Genomic DNA, 22002 nt, shown 5'->3' with positions numbered 1-22002 from the left:
ATTCCAATTTTGAATCCTCAGTTCTTTTCCCTTGGGCTAATTTTAATCAGATGCTGTATTAGCAAGGCCATTGTGCTCTGACTCACCTGAATATTCCATGGTCTTTGTGCTTCGTTTTCTGTGGATAACTGGACCATAGAAAGGTACGAATGCCTATTCTGTTTTCTCACCTCTCAGTCACTATTCAAACCATTGGTTCTGGCTTTTTTCCGCTCACCCCCCACCCCCACTTCCCTGAAATTTATACCAAGTCACGTGGAACCACCTTATTGTTAGGTTCAGTGGGTGCTTCTCAGGCCTCACTGCTCTGATAATTTTGTTGGTGTTGATCACATCCTACTTGAAACACATTCTTTTCTTGCTTGCAGCTGTTTGTGCCATGTTTTTCTTACTTCTCTGGCTGCTGCTTTTGAGTTTTGATTTTCTTTGCTCACTCTTTAAATATTGGTGCTCCTCAGGTTTCCATCTTGAGCCTGTTTTCTTTTGATGTCACACAGTGTTTCTGTATATCTTCAATGACTCATATGGCTGTGATTATCTATCTGTAGATGCTTTCTACATGAGTTGGCTTACTTCGGATTTCTCTCTTGAGATTCAGCCTTGCGCACTCAGCTGACAATTGATGTCTAACTCTTTTCTTTTCCCCAACTCAACAGGTCTAAACCTGTCTCAAACAGAACTCATCAACTCCATCCCTTTCTCCATCAAAATCTTTTGGTATTCCTGTTTTGCCCATCTTAGTGATAGGTATTACTATCTGCTCACTGAACTAAACTGAGGAACTGGATGTTAACATTGACTCCTCAGTTTTTCTTTCCCCTTCCCATATCAAATGCACATAAGCCTTGTCATAATAACTTGCAGATATCTCTTAGTTAATCTCTTGAAGCTCCAACATCCTTTTTGTGTAATGGGGAAAATTGTACCTACCTTATGGGGTTGTAGTGGAGATGAAATAAGATATGTCTAGCCACTCTGTCTTTTGCCTGGCATGCTGTAAGTGTTCAATACAGATACACTCGGTTACTGCTGCCGCCCTCTGCATGCAGTCTTGCCTTACATCTCTCTTTTCTCTACATTTCTGCCAGTCTTGAATATGTGTATACTTTTTGTTAGACTTCAAGTTCTGGGATACATGTGCAGAACGTGCAAGTTTGTTACATAGGTATACGTGTGCCATGGTGGTTTGCTGCACCCATCAACCTGTCATCTACAGTAGGTATTTCTCCTAATGCTATCCCTCCCTTAGCCCCCCACCCCCTGACAGGCCCCAGTGTGTGAGGTTCCCCTCCCTGTGTCCATGTGTTCTCATTGTTCAATTTCCGCTTATGAGTGAGAACATGTGGTGTTTGGTTTTCTGTTCCTGTGTTAGTTTGCTGAGGATGATGGTTTCCAGCTTCATCCACGTCTCTAAAAAGGACATGAACTCATCCTTTTTTATGGCTGCATAGTATTCCATGGTACGTATGTGCCACATTTTCTTTATCCAGTCTATCATTGATGAGCATTTGGGTTGGTTCCAAGTCTTTGCTATTGTGAAAGTGCTGCAATAAACATACGTGTGCATGTGTCTTTATAAAAGAATGATTTATAATCCTTTGGGTATATACCCAGTAATGGGATTGCAAGCCATCAATTGGTATTTCTGGTTCTGGATCCTTGAGGAATTGCCACACTGTCTTTCACAATGGTTGAACTAATTTATACTCCCACCAACAGCATAAAAGCTTTCCTATTTCTCCACATCCTCTCCAGCATCTGTTCTTTCCTGACTTTTTACTGATCGCCATTCTGACTGGTGTGAGATGGTATCTCATTGTGGTTTTGGTTTGCATTTCTCTAATGATCAGTGGATGATGAGTTTTTTTTCATATGTTTGTTGGCCACATAAATGTATTCTTTTGAAAAGTATCTGTTCATATACCTTGCCCAGTTTTTGATGGGGTTGTTTTTTTTCTTGTAAATTTGTTTAAGTTCCTTATAGATTCTAGATATTAGCCCTTTGTCAGATGGATAGATTACAAAAGTTTACACCCTTTCTGTGGGTTGCCTATTCACTTTGATGATAGCTTCTATTGCTGCGCAGAAGCTCTTTAGTTTAATTAGACCCCATTTGTCAATTTTGGCTTTTGTTGACATTGCTTTTGGTGTTTTAGTCATGAAGTCCTTGCCCATGCCTATGTCCTGAATGGTATTGCCTAGGTTTTCTTCTAGGATTTTTATGGTTTTAGGTGTTATGTTTAAATTTTCAATCCATCTTGAGTTAATTTTTGTGTAAGGTGTAAGGAAGGAGTCCAGTTTCAGTTTTCTACATATGGCTAGTCTGTTTTCGTAACACCATTTATTAAATAGGAAATTCTTTCCCCATTGCTTGTTTTTGTGAGGTTTGTCAAAGATCACATGGTCGTAGATGTGTGGCGTTATTTCTGAGGCCTCTGTTCTGTTCCATTGGTCTATATATCTGTTGTGGTACCAGTACTATGCTGTTTTTGTTACTATAGCCTTGTAATATAGTTTGAAGTCAGGTAGCGTGATGCCTCCAGCCTTGTTCTTTTTGCTTAGGCTTGTCTTGGCTATATGGGCTCTTCTTTGGTTCCATATGAAGTTTAAAGTAGTTTTTTCCAATTATGTGAAGAAAGTAAATGGCAGCTTGATGGGGATAGCATTTAATCTATAAATTACTTTGGGCAGTATGGCCATTTTCGCAACATTGATTCTTCCTATCCATGAGCATGGAATGTTTTTCCATTTGTTTGTGTCCTTTCTTATTTCCTTGAGCAGTGGTTTGTTGTTCTCCTTGAAGAGGTCCTTCACATCCGTTGTAAGCTGTATTCCTAAGTGTTTTATTCTCTTGGTAGCAATTGTGAATGGGAGTTCACTCATGATTTGACTCTCGTCTGTTATTGGTGTATAGAAATGCTTGTGATTTTAGCACATTGATTTTGTGTCCTGAGACTTTGTTAAAGTTGCTTATCAGCTTAAGGAGATTTTGGGCTGAGATGATGGGGTTTTCTAAATATACAATCATGTCATCTGCAAACAGAGACAATCTGACTTCCTCTTTTCCTATTTGAATACCCTTTATTTCTTTCTCTTGCCTGATTGCCCTAGCCAGAACTTCCAACACTATGTTGAATAGGAGTAGTGAGAGACAGCATCCTTGTCTTGTGCTGGTTTTCAAAGGGAATGCTTCCAGCCTTTGCCCATTCAGTATGATATTGGCTGTGGGCTTGTCATAAATAGTTGTTGTTATTTTGAGATACATCCCATCAATACGTAGTTTGTTGAGCATTTTCTTTTAGTATGAAGTGGTGTTGAATTTTATCAAAAGCCTTTTCTGCATCTATTGAGATAATTATGTGGTTTTTGTCTTTGGTTCTGTTTATATGCTGGATTACGTTTATTGATTTGCCTATGTTGAACCAGCCTTGCATCCCAGGGATGAAGCCCACTTGATCATGGTGGATAAGCTTTTTGATGTGCTGCTGGATTAGGTTTGGCAGTATTTTATTGAGGATTTTTGCATCAATGTTCATCAGGGATATTGGTCTAAAATTCTCTTTTTTTGTTGTGTCTCTGTCATGCTTTGGTATCAGGATGATGTTGGCCTCATAAAATGAGTTAGGGAGGATTCCTTCTTTCTCTGTGGATTGGAATAGTTTCAGAAGGAATGGTACCAGCTCCTCCTTGTACCTCCGGTAGAATTCAGCTGTGAATCCATCTGGTCCTGGACTTTTTTTGGTTGGTAGGCTATTAATTACTACCTCCATTTCAGAACTTGCTATTGGTCTATTCAGGGATTCAGCTTCTTCCTGGTTTAGTCTTGGGAGGGTGTATGTGTCCAGGAATTTAACCATTTCTTCTAGATTTTCAAGTTTATTTGCCTTGAGGTGTTTATAGTATTCTCTGATGGTAGTTTGTATTTCCGTGGGATAAGTAGTAATCTCCCCTTTACCATTTTTTATGTGTCTATTTGATTCTTCTCTCTTTTCTTCTTTATTAGTCTAGCTAAGCTTTTCAAAAAAACCAGCTCCTGGATTCAATTATTTTTGAAGGGTTTTTTGTGCCTCTATCTCCTTCAGTTCCGCTCTGATCTTAGTTATTTCTTGCCTTCTGCTAGCTTTTGAATTTGTTTGCTCTTGCTTCTCTAGTTCTTTTAATTGTGATATTAGGGTGTTGATTTTAGATCTTTCCTGCTTTCTCCTGTGGGCATTTAGTGCTATAAATTTCCCTCTAAATACTGCTTTAGCTGTGTCCCAGAGATTCTGGTGCATGTGTCTTTGTTCTCAAAGAAATTACTTATTTCTGCATTAATTTCATTATTACTCAATGGTCATTCAGGAGGAGGTCGTTCAGTTTCCATGTAGTTGTGTGGTTTTGAGTGAGTTTCTTAATCCTGAGCTCTAATTTGATTGCACTGTGGTCTGAGAGACTATTTGTTATGATTCCCATTCTTTTGCATTTGCCGAGGAGTGTTTTACTTCCAATTATGTGGTCAATTTTAGAATAAGTGCCATGTGGTGCTGAGAAGAATGTATATTCTGTTGATTTGGGGGTGGAGAGTTCTGTAGATGTCTATTAAGTCAGCTTGGTCCAGTGCTGAGTTCACAGAGTTGAATCTTTTTTTTGAGACAGATTCTCACTCTCTCCCCCAGGCTGGATTGCACGATCTTAGCTCACTGCAACCTCTGTCCTCCAGGTTCAAGCAATTCTCCTGTCTCAGCTTCCCAAATAGCTGGGACTACAGGCACCCACCACCATGCCTGGCTAATTTTTGTATTTTTAGTACAGACAGGGTTTTACCATATTGGTCAGGCTGGTCTTGAACTTTTGACCTTAGGTGATCCGCCTGCCTTGGCCTCCCAAAGTGCTGAGATTACAGGCATGAGCCACTGTGCCCAGCCAACTTGAATCTTTAATATGCAAATCTGAGCATGTCACTATCCTCACATGACTTCCCATTATTGTTAAAATAAACTTTAAACTATTTGCCTGGTATTTGCAGCCCTGAAGCATGTGCCCCCACTCCCATATTTCTCCAGCCTTATTTCTACTTTTTATTTCACATTTCACCTTCAATGCTGCTTTCTCCAGGAAGCCTTTAACAGTCTAATTGCTTCAGAGTTGGTTAATACCTCTGTCTTCTCCAAATTCATGGAGCTTACCTCCGCACTTACCAGGCCATGCTGCAGTTATGTCTTTTTTTTTTTTTTTTTTTTTTTTTTTTTTTTTTAGAGGTGGAGTCTCTTTCTGTCACCCAAGATCCGCTTCCCAGGTTCACGCTATTCTCCTACCTCAGCCTCCTGAGTAGCTGGGACTACAGGCGCTCACCACTACCCCCGGCTAAGTTTTTTGTATTTTTTTAGTAGAGACAGGGTTTCACTGTGTTAGCCAGGATGGTCTCGATCTCCTGACCTCGTGATCTGCCCACCTTGGCCTCCCAAAGTGCTGGGATTATAGGTGTGAGCCACTGCGCCCAGCCCCTGCAGTTATATATGTCTTAATATGGACCCTGCAATGGACTGTATGGTCCATGAGACAAAGGACTGGGTTTACCTGGAAAGCGTCCGCTATGCCCATAACTAGCATAATGTCTAACATTTAGGCGATATTCAAGAAATATTTGTTGAATGAATGAAATGCTTGATAAATAACTTCAACCTTTTTAACTGATACATTTTTAATGATTAATTTTAAACCAATATAACCTAAATTAATATTCCTTTCCCTCCTCAGCATCCTTTAAAAGGACACATGAACTCTCTATTCTGCTGGTTTAAGCAGATCTAGACATCAACCTAGATGCATCATTTAATTTAATTTAAGGTAAACTAGCAATTCAGTTTTTTGTTGCTGACAATGAATTAAAAAAAAAAATTAACAGAGAGATAAGGCCTGAGAAGCACCCATTGTATTTAGTTCCAGTGACCTTGTGTAGAATACTTTTAAGGAAGTGGTGGGAATAGAAGCCAGACCACAATGGGTTGAGGAATGACTGAGAAGTGAGGAAATGGAATAGGTATTCATACATTTCCATGGGTCCAATTGCACACATAAAAAACATAAAAGTAATAGTACATTAAAATTTAACCCATGGGTCACCTAAATAGAAGGAAATAAAGTTTTTATTACTTTTAGTTTATGAACTTTCCAGGAATTTTTTTCTTCTCATTTAGCCTGGGATTTTCTCTGTAGCCCATTACTATATTCTTTAGGGTGACTTAGAAACACTGATGTCAGGATTAGTTTATTTGTAGCATCAGGGCCACATTGAGCTGATTCTAGGAAAGTTTCATAGAATGAGAAGAAAAACTGATGGCTGGAATATTTGCCTCCTCACAGGTCCTGGAAGATGATTCCCAGGTTATTGATTTGTTTTTCTCAGAATTGTATTCAAACACAGTGTGCTAGTTTGAAATCTCCTTTCATTCACTTCCTTTCCTTAATCTACAAAATTAACAATTGTTTATAAATTGAGTGTCTTACGTGTCCAAGGACTTATTAGCAGTTGAAGAAGATATAAAAGGGAAGAAGTCCATCCTCTGTAGATTTTTATGATCTTATTGAAGAAATATCCATTTCATGAGAAGATAATAATACATGGAAGCACACATTAAGTGCTATACAAATAGATAACAGGGATGTCTGGAGTCTGAAGAGAAGGGCTGGGTATAGCAGTATTAGGCAGAGAAGATGAATTCCAAATGGGCCTTGCAGGACAGACAAGAGTTGGGTAGTTTGAGAGGAGGTGTATTGTATTCTAGGCAGGGTTCATGGGAGATGCAAAGTCACAGTGAAGTTAAAATATAAGGCTGATTATAACTGTTTGGTTAGAATAGCGTGTTCATGTATCCTTTTACAGCGTGCTGAAGGGGGAAAGGAATATTAGAGACAGGCAAGTGAGATTCTTAAGTGTTAGGACTTTAGACTCTTGGCATAAATGTGTAAAATTTTTTTGAGACAGTGTCTCACTCTGTCACCTACATTGGATTGCAGTGGCACGATCATGACTTGCTGCAGCCTTGACCTCCTGGGCTCAAGCAGTCCTTGTGCTCAGCCTTTTGAGTAGCTGGAACCACTGGTGTGCACCATGATGCATGGCTAATTTAAAATTTTTTTTTTGTTGTTGTTGTTCAGGCTGGTTTTGAACTCCTGGGCTCAAGTGATCCTCCTGCTTTGGTCTCCCAAAGTGCTAGGATTACAAGTGTGAGCCATCGTGCCAGGCCAGAAATATGTAATTTTGAAGGTTTTTGTTTTCATTTTTGTTTTTTTGGTATGTGTGTGTGCAGCCGGGGGCAATTTGGGCAGAAGAAGGACATGCTGATGGGTGATGCATCAGTAGCAACAACCTTGTGGAGTTGTAGGATAACCAGGATGAGAAGGGTATGGGATATGATTAGGTTAGAAGTGCCTAGCTCCTCAGTGAAGTGGTATATAAGGGTTCTGTTGGTGTGTCTTTCTTATCTGCTAGATTCTCAAACGTTTTGGTCTCAGGATCCCCCCCTTGTACTCTTAAAAATTATTGATAATACCAAAGAGCCTTAGTGTATGTGATTTATATCTATTAATACTTACCATTATAGAAATTGTTAAGAAAACTTGAAAATATTTAATTTATTAAACATAAAAATAAACCCATTCCATGCTAATTTTTTTTTCTTTTTTTGAGATGGAGTCTTGCTCCGTCACCCAAGCTGGAGTGCAGTGGCGCAATCTCGGCTCACTGCAAACTCCGCCTCCCAGGTTCACGCCATTCTCCTGCCTCAGCCTCCTGAGTAGCTGGGACTACAGGTGCCTGCCACCATGCCCGGCTAATTTTTTGTATTTTTAGTAGAGATGGGGTTTCACCGTGTTAGCCAGGATGGTCTTGATCTGCTGACCTCGTGATCCACCCACCTCGGCCTCTCAAAGTGCTGGGATTACAGGCGTGAGCCACCACACCCGGCCCCATGCTAATATTTTTAAATGAAAAATAACTATATTTTCCATGACCAAAAAATTAGTAAGAAGAATGGCATTGTTTTACATTTCTGTAAATCTCTTCAAAATCCAGCTTAAAAGAAAAAAGTTTGAATCTCATATATGCTGCCCCATTCTACCAGTTATGACATACCTCCTGTAGTGTTCACACATAAAAGAATTACAGTGAAAAAGGAAAATGCAGTCTTCACACTATTTTCAGAGAAACTTTGACCTTGCATTTTCTCTGACAGGGTCTTGGCAACCTCCAGGGGTCCCTGGACCATGCTTGGAGAACCACCACGCTAAAGAAGTGTCATATACTAGGGCCTGTGATGGACACAGCTGGTCCTTGTATGTGGAAGTGAGATGGCTTTGAAAGGCGCACTCGTTTCTCGTGGCATCTCCCCAGCCCTGAGGTGAAGAAGCAGCATGCTCTCCACACTTTATCCCCAGAGGGACTGAGTGGGAGACCCTTGGTGCACAGCAAGGAAACAAAAGCTTTGATCTTGGCAATATGCGATAATGCCCATGGGATTCCCTGGCAGATGATGGGAAGTAGGGTGGCCTCTGCCCCCTGAAGACATGTCAGGAGTGGGAAGCCAAGGATCTAGACTGGGTGTCTGTGCTCTGACAACACACCAGGCTTTCAGGGCTCTAAAAGAACACCTTCTCTTTTCAAGAGAAGATCTTGAAAAGCTGATTATGGAATTGGGTAGGGCTGGGAAACTTGTCCGTCACTATGACAAAGACAGACAATGTTGTAAACGTCTTTTAAAAAGATTGTTGTAGCTTTCAACATTCTTTTTCTTTAGTAAAATCTTTAAAGAATTCCAGCCTGCCTGGTGTTTAGGGGAACCTGGAAAAAGAGATTTTAAACAAACAAATCATGACTTAATTTTATTTTTCTTAAAAGAAACTGAAATACAAGTACATTGTTAAAAACTTTGGCAGATATAAAGAAGCAGAAAGGGAAAAAATAAAACCACGCATAATTTTTCCACCCAGAAATAAACACTGTTAACGTTTTGGAGCACAGATTTATCCTTATTTATAGTATCATTCTCTATATATTGTTTCATATCTTTTTATCCCTAGCAGTGTATCATAAAACAAGGCATCTTTCTCCTTTAAATTATATATTCAGGAAAAGCGCTCTTCATCTTCTCTTCAAAAAGAGTTTTGAGTGTGAATGTAGGTGTGTGTGTATGTATGTGTATACATGTGAGTGTGTGTGTATATGAGTGTGAGTGTGTGTGTATGTGAGAGAGTGTGTGTGTTGTGGGTGGCATCAGTGCCAGAGTGGCTTCAGTAAGAAGTGTAAGAAAACCTGAGGAAAAATGGAAAAATTAATCTTGGGGAAACAGAGTTGGGGTCACTTGACTGGCCATACCTTAAACCTAGAGATTATTTTTATAGAGTGTTCTTGGCTCAAACCTTAGAAAACTGTATTTTATCTTTTTGTTTTTTTGTTTTTTTTTTTGAGACGGAGTCTCGCTCTGTCGCCCAGGCTGGAGTGCAGTGGCCGGATCTCAGCTCACTGCAAGCTCCGCCTCCTGGGTTCACGCCATTCTCCTGCCTCAGCCTCCCGAGTAGCTGGGACTACAGGCGCCCGCCACCTCGCCCGGCTAGTTTTTTGTATTTCTTTTAGTAGAGACGGGGTTTCACTGTGTTAGCCAGGATGGTCTCGATCTCCTGACCTCGTGATCCGCCCATCTCGGCCTCCCAAAGTGCTGGGATTACAGGCTTGAGCCACCGCGCCCGGCCATCCTGTATTTTATCTTGATAAAATAATAATGAGTAAACTTTGAAGAGGACTTTAAAGAAGGAAAAACTTCAAGAGAAGATGGAGAGAGTGATTCAGCATGTGTGTATATGTGTATATATATGCGTGTGTGTGTGTGTGTGTATGTATATGTCTATATATATGCATATATCAGGGAGATTTGGAAGTGAAACTTGAGTGCCTTGTAATTGAGGCAGTTCCATTATTGCAGGAAGAACCAATCTGGAAGCAATTTCCTCAGTCATTCCTGCTTTGAATGTTCCTGCCATGAGTGTGGAACTTGTAAGTCACCAATTCCATTGTTCAGTGAGCCCTAAAAGGATAAATTAATGGGACTGTTCACTTGTTTCAAGGGTCAGAAGTGGCCTCCCAATTGTTAAACTCAAACTACCGTTTTAAATTTAGGTATTTCAATTGCTCTCTTGGGATCTTTGGCCAGTTGCCATATTCGAAACACTTTTAGATATCCCAATGATTATTTAATAGGAAAGAAACCTCTGGAATCCTGGAATTCATATCTACCTTAGTATTTATTAAGACAATTACTAATATTACTATGTGCCTGGCATGTAGTAGTGCTCAGTTAATATGTGTTGAATGTATGAATGAGTAAATAAATGAATGAAGCTCTCACTTGTCTTCATAGCATTTTTGGAGCCAACTGCAAAAATGGTTTAAATTCATAGCTGCAAACTAAACAAAATTATGAAAAAGCAAAAGAAATGAAGTGCAGAAAGTGAAGTATACCTAAAATTCTCACCCTGGTGAGAACAGTTGGCTGATATTTGAACTGTAGGATTTTTTTTTTTTTTTCTTGAGATGGAGTCTTGGTCTTTCGCCAGGCTGGAGTGTAGTGGCACAATCTCAGCTCACTGCAACCTCTGCCTCCTGGGTTCAAGCAATTCTCCTGCCTCAGCCTTCCGAGTAGCTGGGATTACAGGTGTGCGCCACCACACTCAGGTAATTTTTGTATTTTTAGTAGAGACAGGGTTTCACCATGTTGGCCAGGATGGTCTTGATCTCTTGACCTCGCGATGTGCCCGCCTTGGCCTCCCAACCTGCTGGGATTACAGGTGTGAGACACTGCGCCTGGCCGGCTTTTTAAAAATTTGTATAAATGTAAGGAGTACAAGGGCAGTTTTGTTACATGAATATATTGGGTAGTGGTGAAATCTGGGTTTTTAGTGTAGCTGTCAGCTGAATAATATACACTGTGTCCATTAAGTAATTTCTTATTGTAGGGTTGTTTTTGAAGTCTGTCTCTGAGTGGGATCCTAAATATGGTTTAATAGTTAATTTAATTGTGTGTTTCAACTCACTGTTGGGGCAACAAAGTACATTCTCTGCCAGGGTCTCAATGATTCTTTCATTGAATCCTTGTCAGTGTTCGACTTAAGACATAGCAGCCAGAATACTGGCTTATAAGTCAAAAGGCATGAGAAGACATATATCTGAATTTTGTCTTTAACACTTATATGTTGTTTAATCTTGTACTGTTAGAAATGTACTTTTCTAGACGGGATTTCTTCATCCAAATTTAATGTAAAATCTATTTGAGTGGTTGATTAAAGAGGTTATATGTGTTAAGCGTATATTATGGTTTGGTATTACTGTAGTCCTTATATGCTTCCCAGAACTCTTATGATAAGTATTGTTTATAAAATTTATTCACCAACTAATTGCATACTCATTTGCATTGCTATCTCTCCATTAATTTTTTTTGTGTGTCATGTCTTATTTCCCCAAGAATCAGATGCATCAAAATAACAAACTTAGCGCATGTATCTCCTCTTCTAGGAAGCCTTCCCTGACCTCATTCCTTTAAGCACATAATATGTCGTGCATATTTTTATTTGCTTATCTGTTTTATATGTATCTCCTTTATTTATTTATTTATTTATTTATTTATTTATTTATTTTTTGAGACAGAGTCTCACTCTGTTGTCCAGACTGGAGTGCAGTGACATGATCTCAGCTCACTGCAAGCTCCGCCTCCCAGATTCAAGGGATTCTCATGCCTCAGCCTCCCTGAGTAGCTGGGATTGCAGGCACCCACCACCATGCCCGGCTAATTTTTTTATTTTTAGTAGAGACGGAATTTCACCATATTGGCCAGGCTGGTCTCGAACTCCTGATCTTGTGATCCGCCCTGCTCGGCCTCCCAAAGTGCTGGGATTACAGGTTTGAGCCACCACGTCCGGCCTATATGTATCTCCTTTCTATGCTGAATGATGAGATTGTTGAAGATGGAAACCATGTCTTATTCTCAACACCTACTAGAATACCTGACTCAGACAAGGTGTGAGCAACCTGTTCAGTTAATGAATAAATGAATGAGAATGAAGGAGAAGTGGAATAGGCTTCTATAAGAGCAGAACAGATGAAGATTTTAGGTGGATTCTTATTAAACCTCTTGTTGCATCTCTTTAAAGAACAGGAGATCGCCATTTACTTGGGGTGGGAGAAGGATGATGGCTTTCATCACAGCTGCATACATGGCAAATTTCAGAAAGTACCTGTAGTTCTTACTGTTTAACAACAGCTGTAGCAATCACTGGCAAGGGCAGCGTAGAGGTGGCTAAAATGAAGGAAGCTGGACAGAGCTCTTTCAGACTTGGGTTCTAACCCCAGTTCTGCTGCTGGCTCCCTTTGGGGCTTTCTAATGGTATTTAAAGTGGATTGTCATTGAGTCTAAATGCATTACAATAATCTGTCTCTCCCTGCCTTTACCTCCACAGAGAGAATAAAACTACACCTAGCACTGTCCTTACTGGGAATGTGAGCTACTCAGCCTCCCATGGAATCTCAATCTATTGCAAAACAAAATCTGAAACCGTTTCTGGGGTGGCTTTTGAACGGGATGATATTTCATTTTTGGTGTGGTGTGAAGGCCTTGGTATAATGGTACAGGATCAGATGGTCTTACTGTATTGTATTATTTAATGGGTGCCACTTGATAAGACAACCAAGTAGAGAAAACAGCCTGTGTGTGGAGAACAGGAAGAAGTGGGGAAGCTTTAAAGAGTGGAAAGGCTTATCTTTTTGTTCTCCTATAGGTTATGATGTAGCATTCATTCACTAGCTTTTAAAAGTGACTTTTAAATAATTAATTTATGTATCCATCAGCACTCTTTTATTTCTAAGAATAAAGAATAAAGAAATAAAGGATAAAGAAAAAAATATCAACTTTAATTAGCTTAAGCCGAAAGGGAATTCATTGGCCCACATAACTTAAGAGTCAGGGTGCATATCAGCTTTAGGTACAGCTGTATCCAGGGTGTTGTGATGGTATTGAAAATCTGTCTTTCTCCACTTCTTAGTTAGTCTTCCTTCACATGGCGGCAGAAATGGCTTAAGATGACCCAGACTCACAGCAGGACTAGTGGAGAAAGAGTTTTTCAGTAGCACAGGTGAGTATAGGATCCAGGTAATCCTATGCTTACCAAAATCACATGGAAGGGAGTTCCCATGGCAGTAAGGAGGTCTGTTACCAGATGGGACAAAAACCCAAGGGTTACATGTCTTTCATCATTCCAGGAAGGCAAAAACCACAGACAGCTATCAAATTTGACTGGCCTGGGTTGTTTCTTATGTTCTGAGCTTAATTCACTAGGGCTTGTACACTGGCTCCTTTTCTTGCTTTTGCACAAATTGTTTGTATTCACAAGCCTTTGTTCTTCTTTCTATATGCTGATTCTCCTGATCAGCTCTGCTACTCCCACTCAGCTATGATCTCTTTGCAGAAGCAGCCACATCCTTATCTCTAGGCTGTACTTTTCTCAGAGAAAGCTCACCAATCATTTGCATTGGGGTTCCAGGAGCATTGCAACTTGAAATGTCTAAAACCAAAGTTGCCACCATCCTGCCAAATGGGCTTCTCTTCCTAGGTTCCCTAATCACAGTGTTGCAGAACTTTGTTCCTTAGTTCAGCTTAAACTGGGTTCTTGTCACACGACCTGAAAAAATTAGGCACATAGACACATTGAAGGGTGAGGAGAGTGGAATTTATTGGGCAAAAAGGAAAAAAGGAAAAAACAACCTCTCAGCAAAGTGAGAGGAGTTCCTGCTAACAGGCCGCCATCTCACAGATTGGTTCCAGGTCACAAACACAGGAACTGAAGAGGGCAGGCTCCTCCCCCTTGCACACACGGGAACTTCCCACGGCTCCACCCTGTTCTCCCTCCCTGCAGGCGGATAGAGATTCTCCAAGGACCATCCCTTTTATCTGCCTCCTGCATCTATCAACAGCAGTGGCAGCATCCTCTTTATACTCTTCCAGCATTCTGTTGTCAACGTTGTTTTTGGCTATTTCCTCTGCATATCATTTCTCCCTCTTGTGGACTCTCAGAGTTCTTTATTATTATGTGGTTTTTTTTGTGAATTTATAATTTCCTCTCTGGTTCTATAGACCTTCATGTATCTGATTTATTTCTGCCACAGTTATTTAAGTTTGCTAATCGAAGGCAATTTTACTTATTTATCTTTGTACTATTTCCTTCCTGGTTGTCATCCTCCAGCTTTCCCCACTTTCTATTACTCCCGTCAATATTATACCTAGACTTTTATGGTTTGATAAATATTTGTAGAATAAAGGAAGGAGTTAATGCAATCTGTAGTATAACTACATGGCTATTATACTTGATAGTGTTAAAAAACCAGAGCCTAACAGCAGTTGAAGTGGTAAAAACAGGTTTTATTCAGGAAACATTGCAATAGGGGTATGTTAGAGTTCTCCAACAAAACAAAACCAGCAGGAGGTGTGTGTGTGTGTGTGTGTGTGTGTGTGTATATATATAAATATACATAAATATATATTATATAAAAATATAATATATAAATTATATAATACATAAAAATTATATTATATATATATCTATATATTAGAGTGAGAGAGAGATTATGAGGAATTGGCTCATGTGATTGTGGAGGCTGAGAAGTCCCAGGATCTGCTGTCTGCAGGTTGCAGATTGGGAAAGCCAATGCATAATTTAGTCTGAATCTGAAAGCCCGAGAACCAGAGGAGCCAGTGGTGTAAACTCTAGAGGGAGTTTTGGAGAAAACGAAATAAAATGACCCAGTTCAAGCAATCGGGAAGGAAAAAAGGGACAAATTCCCTCTTCTGCCTCTTGTTCTGTTCAGACCTTCAATGGATTGGACTCACATTGGGGAGGGCAGTCTACTTCACAGAGTCCACTGATTCCAATGCTAACCTCCTCTGGAACCACCCTCGCAGACACCTCAGAAATAATGTTTAACAGCATAGAAATAATGTTTAGTTTGGGAACACAGTGGCCAAATTGACACAAAATTAATGATCACAAGGGGAAAAGAGACCTCAGTACAGAACTTGGCTCAACTCCAAATACAACACGGACAAGTGGGGATTTACAGTCAAGGAGGAGGAGGGGTAGGAGTGGGGAGGTGGTCAGTGAATGGAAAATTACTAAGAGGAAACGTTAAGGGTAGGGGGGATTTTGGTTAAACAGACCTAACAGGATTCTTGCTGAAGACAGGACCAGGGTGATCAGATATGGAGGGTGGGGAAACTCTCTTTAAACTGATTAGAAGGTTTCTTGCTAATACTGGGTGATACAGGTCCTGTAAGGATGGATACTAGGGTCGAGGCCTGGGCTCAGAGGAGCCTGTATGCAGTTTAGCCAAGGAGAGAATCTGTCAGTATTGAAGCTTTCAGATCTTGCCACTCTTCCGCATTTATTATAACCAAATTTCAATTGTGTATAATGCTAAGGAAGGAACTTGCCCTAATTCCTTGAGCTTCCTTCATCCCCTCCCTGAACCAGCCCCCCACTTTCCCATAAGGACATGTTTAGGAAAGAGGCAGAAAAACTTCTGACTTATAAAAACTGGTGAGGAAGAAGGAAGAGCAGAAGCAGAAGCCAAAATGCACAGAACTGTTTGCTGAAACGGTTTTGAGCATGCTAGGCTGTCTCTTTTGAAGTATATACCTGGCCTCTACCTCTAATGCTACCTTACTTTGATGTTTCACATATATAAGGCCCATTTGAGGTCACCCTAATGTGGCAAGAGACCAGTGAATAGGAGCTTAACTTCAAACTTAGAAAGAGTCTTTATGTCTTTATGAAAAACGTCAATCGGATGAACAAGAGGACATCTGAAACCTTAAAAGGCCACAGCAAACATCAGGGCAGCATGCTTGAGAACAGCAGTGTCATAAATACAAACATGAAAAGAAGTAGAGCTGTCATAAATACGAAGGAGCTGGTGAAAGCACATGGAGTTTTATCAAGGCACATAGCATTCCGTACAATCACCCTGAATTGTTTTCTGAGGAGCCCTGGATGATCCTACCCTTTCCGTAATGTGTTTGTTCATTGTTTTGGAGGTGGAAGGGTGTGCTTGTGAGGGTGTTTGGGCCTCCTTGTCCATGGTATAACCGGTTGGTTTTGTTGCCCTCACTCTTCAGGCGCTGGACTCTCATCCTGTTTGTTCCCGCTCTGGGAGGCACCACCCTTTCTAAGACAACGGCTTTCTTTTGTTTCGGGTTCAACTTTGTTAAGTCAAAGTATAATAAATATCAAGATTGTTTGAAGCCAAAAATAGGCCACTGTCCAAAATTGTGTTCATTCCACTTGCTGGTAGATAGCTATTTTAAATAAGTCAGGCTTGCCATTAATTCAGTTCTGCTGCACTGTTAGCATTCTGTTCTCATTCTCTTATCATGAGGTGAGGCTTTGAGTTTTATCATCTCTACATCTCTGTGTTCTTCGTGGTGATTGGACAGTTGCCACTCTCCACGACTACCGCGACTATCCCTGACCACCTGTCCGGCTAAAATTCCACACAAATGCTGCACAGCTAAGCTATCTGATGGTATTAATTATATATTTATTTGAATGCACTATTTTTTTTTCTAATTGTAGATAGGAGGGTGTCTTTAATGATGTACAGTGGGCAATTCGGACATCCTTAAGGTTGGTGGCATTCAAGCTCGTGACTGCCATTCACAATAAGAAATACATTTTACATCATGATCCAGTATACATGTGCATGTTATATATGATGTGTAACTGAAGCTAAAGTTTGGTTAAGCAATACTTACCCTATTATGTGTGATATAGTTTATAGTCTCTATTCTTTTGCATTTTACTTCATTAAAAAATGCTGACTGTGCCTTAGCAAGTGGACGTCCTTATTCAGGAATGGGTTACAATTTGAGTCTGAAAAAGAACTGCTTAACAGTCATCAGGTGTTAGGGAGTCTTACAATGCTAATTCCGAAAAGTCTTTGGAGATTATCTAGAGGCATCTTCCCTTTTTCCTCCTATTTTACAGTTGGAGGAATTTAAAGTCCAAGTAGGGTAAGTCTTCCTTGCAGGGGAACAGTGGTGCTCTCTGTGTGCTATCATGTGCTATCATGCCTATTTTTTCCTGGAAACACACAGTGTCCAGTTCAACCACAAGGGTTGTGTACTTTTTGAGTCTAGTGATTATGCTTCTGGATGCCTTCATGGTGATGAATAAGCTGTGCACACTTTCCCTTCCCCAGTTGAATCTTGAGGTATTTTCTCCCTCCATTAGTTTATTATACATCATTCTGAGTTAAAGGGAAGACTGTTAACAGGGCATTGGGTGTGGTGTATCCTCTTCTATGGATGGCACGCAGCTATCATTAATCATAAACTCAAAAGAGTGGGTTGAATAAGGAACAATTTTAGGTACATACTTAGACATTAAAAAAATCTAAATGTGCATTTTCTATAAGGTAGTTGTAATCTTAGCTTTGGAAAACTGCATAGATCTTGGTGTATTTGATGTTTTTTACATTTTTCGTTTATAAACAGTAGTAATCTCCTTGTATCAAAATACGACATTTTAAATTTCATTGTTTCTGTCGTAAAGGGAATTACAGCATCCTATGGTCAAACAGTTAACATCAACTTTTGAGTTATTGATACCATTCATAGTGTAGTAGTCAGCTCAGGCTGCCATGACAAAGTACCATAGCCTAGGTGGGTTAAGCAACAGAAATTTATTTTCTCACAGTTCTGGGGACTTGAAGTCCAAGACCAAGGTGCCAGAATGGTTGCTGTCTGTGAGGGCTTTCTCCTTGGGTCGCAGAGAGCATTTTCTCGCTTCCTCATATAGCAGAGAAAGAGCAAGTGAGCAGGCTCTTTGATGTCTCTTTTTATAAGTGCACTAATCCTACTGGACCAGGGCCCCCCAACTTCATGAACTCATCTAAACTTGGTTACCTCTCAAAGGCCCCATCTCCAAATACCATCACACTGGGGATTAGGGCTTCAACATGTGAACCTGGGGAGACATAATTCAGATCATAGTACATGGCTAAGGTCTTAGTGGGGTTTAAGCATTGGCGGAAGCATGCAAATAACTTGCCTAAATTACATTTATTAAAGACAGACTCTTCCATTTGAGTGAATGGATGTTTTTCACACTATAATTCTTATGACATTCATTAGCATTTATTTTATATTTTTCTTAATAGTGCAAGTACTGCATATGGAAGAGAGCTTACAGTTAAAATGTGAGAACAACATTATACCTTTAAAAAGTTATTTTTGCAGTTTTTTTCCTAATGCAGATTCTAGTCCTCGTTAATAGTTAATGAATTTCTAAACAGCCCAGCACTATTTTCAAAACTTAATCTAATATAGAAAAGCTACCCACCATCACTGAGAATAATGCATATTTTAACAAAAAACACTTTGTGCTAAAGACATATTTTAAAACAACTTTTTATATTTATATTTATTACAGTGTAGAGAAGAGAGGAATTTCTTAGCATGAAACTGTAGGGAGCCAGGTGTTTGTCTACAAGAAAGGTCATAGAGACTCATGCCAGTAGCACACAGAAAATATCCATTCAAACTGAAGAAAAGTAAACTAAGAGGGGGTACTGACAACATAAAATTGTTTTAGAGCCCTTTGTTTGAATGGTGTTGGTGCACCCCTATTTAAGTCCTTGGTATGCCCAAACCAATTTTTATCTTTTTTCTGCTGTAGGAAGGCTGTTGATTAAGAAGGGATTTTTTTTTCTTCCATTTTTCTTGTTTCTACGTTTAAAGTGGCGTGGGCTGTTTTACAACTTTAGGGGCCTTTCAATTTCTGTGGTGGGCTTTTGTATAAAGAGTGCTGTGCATCTAGATGAAATAGTGTGTGTCTCTTTATAGCATTTTTGCTTATGTGCTTTTACACATTATTAACACTTTTTTTTTCTTTGTTTGTTTTTTCTATTTCAGTGTTTAACCGCTGAAGAGATCTTTTCCCTTCATGGCTTTTCAAATGCTACCCAAATAACCAGCTCCAAATTCTCTGTCATCTGTCCAGCAGTCTTACAGCAATTGAACTTTCACCCTTGTGAGGATCGGCCCAAGCACAAAACAAGACCAAGTCATTCAGAAGGTATATTGAAAGCATTTTTTCTCTTTTATTTGAAAAGTCTATAAAACCATTATGAAATGAAGTTAATATGCCTCTCTTTCTGCTTTATTGCTTTTAATTAATCTACACAGAGCCTCTTAGAATAATACTTATATTCTGAAAGTATTTAGAATAAGAGAATTATAACTTATTTAAGCTTTGTAAGTTATGCTCGTCTCTTTGTTGAATCAAAATTGTATTTAGTACACTTAAAAACTATAAAATCCAGTTCTTGATTTTAAACAATATATATTTTATGCTGTGCATATTGGATTGCATTTTATTTGACTTATAATTGATCATTTCATTTCCATTATCTTTTGCTTACCATATTATTTTAAAACTTGTCAGTTTATCTGCAGTTACCGATGAAGAGATAAGAGAACTAGCATATTTCTAGATTAAATCTTCAGGGACCAAATTATTAGTTTTAATTTTCATAGGTGAAAGAAAATACCAGAGGCTATTTTAAGTGACTATACTGGTATTGCCATGAATATGGTACTTTAAAGGTATGATCTGCTGCAAAGAAATTTTAAACCATAATAAAATATGTGTATGCTTAATATACAGCTCACATACTTGAATGTGTAGAAGAGTAACTTTCACCAATGAGATAAACCAATTGTTCAGGGAGTCTTTTTGACAATTATGTTGGAATTTAAAATTTTTTTTCATTTGTTCATTAAGCAAATATTTATTGAACAACATAACAAGCATTGTTCTGTGCACTAAGGAGTCAATAGTAAACAAGAAGAAAAATTATGTCTTATTAGGGCTTACAGTGTAGTGGAGAAGAGAGATAAACATTTAAACAAACAAGCAAATAAACAACATAGTTTCAGAGTGAAAGGTGCTATGAAGAAAATAAAATATTAGTAGGTGAGGGATAGAAAGTGATGGTGGATGAGTATCATCTTAAATAGATCAAGGAAGCCCTCTCTGATGGGGTATCATCTGAGCAGAAGGAGAGGGCCACAGCAAGGTCTTCTCTAGGGGAAGAGCATTCTTGATTGAGGGCACAGCCAACATAGCTTGGCAATGAGCTTGGCATGAGTGAGGAGCAGCAAGAGGGTCCTGTGTGACTGGAGCCTAGTGAGTTGGCAGGGAAGGTAGAAGGAGATACGTCCTGGCAGGAGATGGAGGCCAGATGAGGAAGCCTTGTGGGAGGTGGTAAATTGACTGGGTTTTATTCCGAATGTAGGGTGAAGTCATTGTACCATTCTAAACAGGGGAGTGCTGTGATCTCATTCAAGTCTGTAAAAGGGCATTCCACCTGCCTACAATCTGAAGAACAGATTGTAATGGGGCCAGAGTAGAAGCAGGGTGATTGGTCAGGAAGCGACTGCCAGGAGCTGATGCTCAGGATGATGGGGACTTGGACTAAGGTGGGGGAAGTAGAAGTGGGGAGAAGCAGTAGATTTGGGATGAGTCCTGGAGATCATGCTAAATGGTTTGCCCTACATTGATTGTGGGAGAGGGAACAATGAGTCAAGGCTTGAGCCAGAGAAACAGGAGAGATCGTTATACCATTTCCCAGGATGGAGAAGACTGGGAGGAGCCATTTATTGTAGAGGAAGGGAGTGGTAAGGATGAAGAGTATAATTTTTGGTGTGGTTGCTTTGAGACATTGACATACACAGGTAGACAGAGAGGTCCAGTAGACAAAGACACACAGACATTTGGAGAGGAGATTGCTTTCAGAGGAGAGGTCAAGACCGGGGATTTGCCTGTCTAGAGATGACATTTAAAGACACTGGGGCTAGGCACGGTGACTCATCCCTGTAATACCAGCACTTTGGGAGGCCAAGGTGGAGGATTGCTTGAGGCCAGGAGTTCAAGACCAGCCTGGGAAACATAGTGAGACCTCATCACAACAAAAATTAAAAGAATTAGCTGGCACGGTGGCATGCATCTGTAGGCCTAGCTACTTGGGAGGCTGAGGCAGGAGGATCACTTGAACACAGGAGGTCAAGGCTGCAGTGGACTATGATTACCCCACTGTACTCCAGCCTGCGTGGCAGAGGGAGACCTCATCTCAAAAAAATAAAAACAAAGATGCTGTTCTGAGTGAGCTCATCTGACATGAGTATAGATAGAAAAAAAGGGAAGACTTAACAAAGAAAGTGCCTGTTTTCATTTCCGGATTCCTTTGTGTATATACACTTCAATCTCCCTCTATATGAATAAAAGAGATAACAACAATGACAAAAATAACAATGATAGCCAATTCTTTTGCAGTACTTACTATATGACAGGCACTCTTTGAAGTACTTTACACATTAACATATTAATCACATGCAACTATATGATGTAGGCACTACTATTCCCATTTTACAGCCAAGAAAACAAAGGTACAGGGAGTTTAAAGTCATTTGCTCAAAGTTACACAACTTGCATGTGGTAGAGCCAGATTCAACTGAGGTTGTCTTGGCTTCAGAACCCATGTTCTCATTGATATTCTGTATTTATATATACAAAGTATAGAAATCATCAAGTATCATTTATCAATATAATTCACAATTTTGTGAATAACAGTAATTTCAATTTTGAAATATTAGTAATTTTGAATTGCTAATTGTTCAAGCAAATATTTTTGCTAGAGTATATTTATATTTCTACAAGCCTGTTTAATACAATTTGCACTTTACTTTCAAAAGTAAATTCAGCAAATGTTTTAGGATACTACCCTTGATTAATAGTATTGCACAGTAAAAGCACAGACTCTGAAGCCAGTTTACCTGGGCTCAAATCCCAGCTCTGTAATTTTCCAACTATGTTGAGAACATGACTTTAACCTTTTCCTGCCTCAACTTCCTCATCTAAAATAGTACC

General features: G+C 39.6%; 1 protein-coding gene across 9 annotated transcripts in view; it reads left to right on the top strand.

Annotated features, from left to right (window-relative positions):
• Nucleotides 1-22002, top strand: part of SLC39A8 (solute carrier family 39 member 8) — an 85702-nt gene that overhangs the window by 11211 nt on the left and 52489 nt on the right. For 8 of the 9 annotated variants that reach the window (XR_012434976.1, XM_074040219.1, XM_074040220.1 and 5 more), the window contains one exon: nt 18987-19149. Coding sequence is in view for 4 of the 9 variants with exons in the window: in XM_005555550.3 (XP_005555607.1) it covers nt 18987-19149 (163 nt within the window). In the remaining 5 variants the exon portion in view is untranslated. Of the gene's footprint in view, nt 1-13065; nt 13156-18986; nt 19150-22002 lie in introns of all 9 variants that reach the window. The other variant, XM_074040218.1, reaches the window with a different exon arrangement.

This window comes from Macaca fascicularis, chromosome 5 (assembly GCF_037993035.2).
Source record: "Macaca fascicularis isolate 582-1 chromosome 5, T2T-MFA8v1.1".
Taxonomy (NCBI): Eukaryota; Metazoa; Chordata; class Mammalia; order Primates; family Cercopithecidae; genus Macaca; species Macaca fascicularis.
This window is presented reverse-complemented; position numbering and strand designations above follow the sequence as displayed.